Source organism: Momordica charantia (genome assembly GCF_013281855.1).
Source record: "Momordica charantia cultivar OHB3-1 chromosome 3 unlocalized genomic scaffold, Mcharantia_2.0 BLBB01000003.1, whole genome shotgun sequence".
Classification (NCBI taxonomy): domain Eukaryota; kingdom Viridiplantae; phylum Streptophyta; class Magnoliopsida; order Cucurbitales; family Cucurbitaceae; genus Momordica; species Momordica charantia.
In genome coordinates this window covers 19822355-19828354 of record NW_028275161.1, presented here as the reverse complement: position 1 = coordinate 19828354, position 6000 = coordinate 19822355, and the positions used below count along the sequence as shown (strand labels likewise).

The window sequence follows — 6000 nt, the reverse complement described above, 5'->3', positions numbered from 1 at the left end:
TTTTTGGTCCAACATCTTGCATAATATGTAAATCATCTCTCGCTATTAATTTGAGCAATGGGCCCAATTTAGCTAGTTAGAGACGCTTAATATAATTCAATTATTCACGACATTAATGTTAAAATAAAGAGTAATTGCAATGGGTAATAAAAATATTTTATATATTTCAAAAAATGTCATCAGCTTTTCAAAATTTTAAATATAGCAAAATATAGCAAAAACTAAATGTGGTTGCTATTTTGCTTATTTTACTAAATTTTTTTTGCCATATTTGCAAGTGCCCCTAAAATAAAATACAACATTTAACTATATCTAAAAGCTTCTTGCTTTTAATAGTTCTCTAGATTTATCTGGAAGATTATAGATATGTAGGGTAAATAAAAGTTATAGAAATATCTCACCTTTATCCATAGTCTCCAAAAAGATTATAGAGAATTCCATTTGATAACGATGTATTAAAAGGTATCTAAGATACTTTATGAAAAGGTCTAGAAAGATCTATTTGTTCGATCTTCAAGTAAAGTTAAAGAGTATGGAAGAGCCTTCTCTCAAAGAGGAGTGTCTATATGTGTACTTTTCTAATCGAAGTTTTAAGATTGTCTCATAATTAGCTGCATAAATGGTATCTAGTCAACAAAACCATACCTAGCTCGAAGCTCCAAATGGCAACTTTGTTGGTTAAAACCTGCGATCACCTACTCAAGAATCGTGTATTTGAATTGTCAAAGTGAACTTAATAAAACAAACCTTTGATGTCTCTGGAAGCTGAACCTTGAGACAACAGAACTAAACTGTATAAATGATAGAATCTGAACAAAAATGATGAATCATAATTATCTAATAATATGGTAATATAAGCTAGAGTTTTATTGAACAATTTGCGGGAGAAATGCTACTCCCCGAGCATTACCATATTTGTGCATGGAATCATTTAGAATGGAAATACTTATTGGTAAAATTTTCTTCCAAGTCAAGTAGAATGACTGTTTACGAGATCCTTCCCCTCTGCTAGAAATTTTCTCTTTTATCTGTACAGCCATTAAAAGTTGTTCACTATTCTATTCCCAGAGATAATTTTGAATAAATTCCATAAAGAAATGATGATATCATCCACCTTGCACCCACAATATTATTCTCATTGAATAACATTCTTCGGAATTTACCATTCTAAAGAATGTATTGTGCAGAGAAACAAGCAAGCATGTCTGCATTGCTTTCTAATTCTGTAACTTATGTAATTTATACAGAATGGAACAACAAATTACACAAACAACACTTCTATAATTTCGGTTGCATGTTTGAATTCCATTCTCATCATAGATGAATTATTAAAAAATTCGCTTCAATAAAATGAGTTTCAAGTTTTGTCTTCATCAAATCCAATGCATCTAATAAATTCAAACGGACCTTCCATTGAAAATGGATAAAGTTTCCATTCCATCATCCAACGGACAAATGAGAATCAAAATAAAGATCAATCCCATCAAACAAAATGATAGAATGAACATTCCAATTCCCATTTATCTTTCCAATCTGGCCAGTGGCCAAAGCCAAACACATCCTAGAAACCTGGAGCTACCTGGGTTACAACTTACAAGTTCTAATCTGAAAATATTTATCCAGAGCAAGTTTTAACTTCTTACCATTCACTTTGTTCTCCCTCTTTTCCTTCCCCTGGTGCCAGTTGCAGATCGTTCGCTTTTCGATGTCCCAACGACAGCCTTTCTTGTCGCACCAGGGCCTTTCTTTCCCGTGGATGCCCCAAGTGAAGTCTCTTTCTTTGGTAGTCCCACTGAGGAATGGGGATTAGCAATATTACCCCTTCTTCTTCCGCCATTTTGAGTTTTGACATCTCTTAGATTGCCTTCTTTCTGTGATACATTATGCTTCGCAGGCTGCGAACGACGTGGTTTCACCACCGGATCAATGATCTGTGTTTTCTGCTTGTGGTGGTTGTGGGGTACCACAGTGCTGGAGTTCTTAAAAAGCTTCTTAAATTTACTTGTAATGATACCTCTGAGAAGCACAGCAGACTGGTGCTCCCGCGAATTCCTCGAGTAAAATACCAGAGCGTTATTAGCAAGCAGCAGCAGATCTCTGTACAGCTCCTTTAGCGTCGTTATGTAATGACTTGTAACTCTTGACCTTATTGCTTCAATATCCAAGTGTTGCCTGATTACTTTCTTGTATCTTCCTCTCTTCTGTGACATATTGTACAAAGGTTCATGAGCAATTAACTTCTTGTCAAAAAACAAATATTTGTTCCTACAATTCAAGGAAAGGAATAGCATCGCATCTGATTCGTTTCGTACCTGACTATCGAGGCGACGACGAAATACGGAGGCACTTTTGCTCTGTGCAACAGAATTAAAAGCAGCCATTAGAACATCAACTCCTACCCCATCCATGGCTGAGCTCCTGCAGGCTTCATTTGCATCCGACGGTCCATGAGGCTCGAATGAGTTGCAGCATGATTGAGAAACAGTAGCAGGATTAGGTGATTCGGACAAGTTATTTTCTCCAATGCTTCCTTCCTTGACATCCCTATTACTATTACAATTGCTATTGCTATTAGTATTACAATTCTTCCTCTTTCTCTTCCCTCTTCTCTTCCTGACTGTTCCTCCTTGGCTTCCATATAGTATCCCTCTCAACTTCTCAATGCTCGAAACTTTGTCTTGCAATGCTTCTGCTTCTGCTTTGATCTCAATCTCTTCAGCTGACAATGGAGCTGCCTCACATTCGAGCGAACTGCAAGTTCGGATTTCCTGCGTGAAGCTACCAGCAGATAGCTCGTTCGACGTTCGTTTCTGAACAGCTCCCCAAGATTCTGATCTACTACAGCTATTGACAACACACTTATCTCCACTCCTAGACTTGAGAGCTTCAAGCTTTGATTCCAATGACCTGAAGTCTATTCGACCTTATTTACCATAAAACTCAAGTAATGGGGCAGAGTAGCTGATGAAAAACTAAACCTTCATCAAGGATACTGCCAATCTAATTGCACAGTTCCTATAATTAAACCTTTTAGTTTCAGATCAAAATTTTGGGTGTCATCCTATCAACTTTTGTTCTTAAATTTTACATTAAGTTACCAAACTTTCATACATTAAGAACATGACATTAACTGATGCAAAGAAAATATAATCTATACGTCCATCTAAACCATAAATTATAACAATTTACTGACCCTATTGAATCTTCAGAATGTTCCAGAGCTTGCCTTAGTTCCATGATTCGTTTCCGCCGTAGCTCCTCGTACCAAGCTCTATTAACGAGATACCCACATCAAGAATTAATTTTTTTATAATCCCAAAACGTAATTTAGAAAAAAAAAAAAAAAATATATATATATATATATATATTTGTTTCAGGAATTTGTATGTTATATATATCAATATATAAAGTTGAGTTGCAAGATTTACTTGCATCCAACGAAACGCTTCTGCAAGTCTTCATATTTGGCCTTACAAACCTGCAAATGTAAAAATATACCATCTTCAATAAAAACACATAATTTGATGCCTCACTCATCTTCACTGGAAAATGTTACACATTCCTTAAATTAAGTTCTTGTATTACATTTTCATTTAAAAATGTATGAAATTTATTTTTTTAGTTACATTTCTGCCATTGAAACAGATACTCTTTCAATATAGCAGACTATTAATGGATTTTAATAGCTATTAAGAGTGGGGCATGATTGAACAAAATAAAAACCGAAAAAACTGAGATGGGCAAAATTACATATTTAGACAAAAAAAATAAAAAAAAAATAAGAAATATGCAGTGGTCAAGTGGTTGAATAGAATAAGTCAACCCACTTAGCGATTGATGGAGTCAAGAAAGAAGATATTTTTATTTTACATCGTTTCCACCAACCACCAACTATCATTCCTTGCCGCAAATTTTTCTTTTCTTTGAAACGAAATTTTTTAAACAGAATCCGATTACATGCGTTTTCGATAATCAAAGGTCGAGTAAAAATAAATTAAAAAAAGAAAAAGACTTATGGAAAAGGCAACCTATTTTCTTTTATTTAAAGTTTCTAAATGATGTTTCCCGGTTATGCCCCTGTGGGCCCCTACCTGAGGGTAAAAACGACATTCCGAAAAAATATGGCTTTTTTTATTTATTATTTTTTTTGGGTTGACGTGCGTCGGCTTGTGGCGGATGCGGGGACTGGCTGGCTAACGATACACATCAGAAAAACCCCAATTTTTTTTTTTTTTCCTTTTTTTGAGTTCAAAACACCCCAAAAAATTATTTATGGGCATAAAAACGACTTAAAAACTTGCTCATAAATTATTGACGCAAAAGAATAACCAAATGAAAAATTAAAAAATTGAGTGCCAAAAACAGAAGCAAACGGGAGGAATTGGGGAATCATTCGCTTCCTCATTCCTCTGTTTTTCCCTTTAAGCAAATAAAGTTAATGAGAATAAGATTTTTTTGCTTTTACCTCGGGTGTGCAAGCGTACGGACGAACAATCCTCGCTCGGAGCTCCGCCGCGACGAGGTTCCAGTCGCCGGTACCGTGCCGGAGTACGGCCCCTCCCAATAGCAGCTCTTCCCACGTATCCCACCTCCTCTCAATCGCCTCCGTTCCCATACCCCCTCTCTCACGCGCCGGCGAATTCTCTCCGGATTTATCACCGAACCTCCGCCGGAACCCTAGCTGGCCTCGGAAAAAGTGAAAAGCGGTTTAAGGGAGAAGTATTTAACGAGGAATATGGTTTTCCGGGGTACGAAAAGGCGGTTTCGGATGGGTTGGTTGGACGGTTCATTTCATATTCTCCTTTTCTTTCAAATTTTTTTTGTTTTTGTTTTTTCTCTGGTTATTTTGTATAATGGGTTTTTGGTATTAGTGGTGGATCGCGAAAAATAGGGCTCTTCGTTACTTTTAATAGGGGAGGTTGAAGAAGGACCGAAGATGACAAAGGGAAAACTTTTAAAAGAAAAAACCCATAAAATTAAATAAATCCTCCTAAAAAAAATTTAAATAAAAAAAGATAACGAGAGCCCAAAATCCGATTCCGAGTCCACCGTGGATGTGAGAATCGGAAAAAACATGAAAGATACGCGTTCATTTAAAATTATAAACACTGTAAAAATATTATTGTAGTACTAATCAATAAAATATTGTAACATTTTAAAATTCAATTAGAGATACTTCAAATGATAAAAGTATAGCACAAAATTTTGAATACGTGATTAGGTAGGAGTTCACACCCTGAAAAAAAAAAAGTATTTTGCTAATTAATCCTAAAAGCTTCTATATTTTCTAAAAAAATGGTCAATGGATGGTGGACTAGTCGTTTTCCAATGCTGCTTCTGAGATTGTTCCTTTCTCTCTAACTTTTTAATTTTCCATCTCTCATCTCTTATATTTATTTTGTTTCTTTCCCCACAATTTGATTGAAACATCAAAACTGAATTTGGCAGAGCATTAGTTCATTAGTTTCATGAACACGCGCGTCAAAAAAAATGTGTGCACAAAAATGTTTTTATTCCATTCGAAAAAGTCAATAGGCGGTTGCCGTTTGTTGATATAATGTTGGAATAATGTTGTTTAATAAAAATCAATAAAACTATAGAAGAAAACATTTTCTAACTTATAAAATTAATTTAAAAAACTACCCAAAAAAAAACTATTTTGAACTACATATTTGGGATATGGATATTGGATCCAATATTTTGACTTTTATAGTAAAGCCAACTAAATATTCTAGACAATTTCAAACAATATGACGAAAAGGGGGAGATTTCAAAATACTTTAATAGTTTAATAAGTTGTTTAAAAGAAATTTGATATAATCGTATCTTCATTTTTCAACTTAAAACAAGTACTTAAAGTCATACCGATACGTCTATAGGTTGGTATCAAATTTTCTAGATAGATTTTAGAGGAAAAAAAACAATTAGTGAAAAATTCAAAAAAAAAAAAAAAAAAAACTAATTTTTTAACTAGTGTAAAGTTTAAAAACTAATCTATAA

The 6000-nt window shown here is 34.5% G+C and overlaps 1 protein-coding gene across 1 annotated transcript; it reads right to left on the bottom strand.

Annotated features, from left to right (window-relative positions):
- Window positions 1-1295: 1295 nt before the first annotated feature.
- Window positions 1296-4977, bottom strand: BRD4 (bromodomain 4). The gene is made up of 5 exons (XM_022284121.2): window positions 4466-4977; window positions 3429-3478; window positions 3194-3271; window positions 2313-2907; window positions 1296-2201 (listed from the first exon to the last, which is right to left on the bottom strand). Exons 1-5 carry the CDS (start codon window positions 4613-4615, stop codon window positions 1647-1649), a joined length of 1428 nt encoding a protein of 475 aa, XP_022139813.1. The 5' UTR covers window positions 4616-4977; the 3' UTR covers window positions 1296-1646.
- Between the last annotated feature and the right edge of the window lie 1023 nt (window positions 4978-6000).

Coding starts and splice junctions, on each gene's coding strand:
- BRD4 (XM_022284121.2), bottom strand. CDS start 4,615: ATGGGAACGGAGGCGATTGAGAGGAGGTGGGATACGTGGGAAGAGCTG. Junction 2,908..3,193: donor CATTCTGAAGATTCAATAGG/GTCAGTAAATTG, acceptor AATAGACTTCAG/GTCATTGGAATCAAAGCTTG. Junction 2,202..2,312: donor GTCGTCGCCTCGATAGTCAG/GTACGAAACGAA, acceptor AATATGTCACAG/AAGAGAGGAAGATACAAGAA.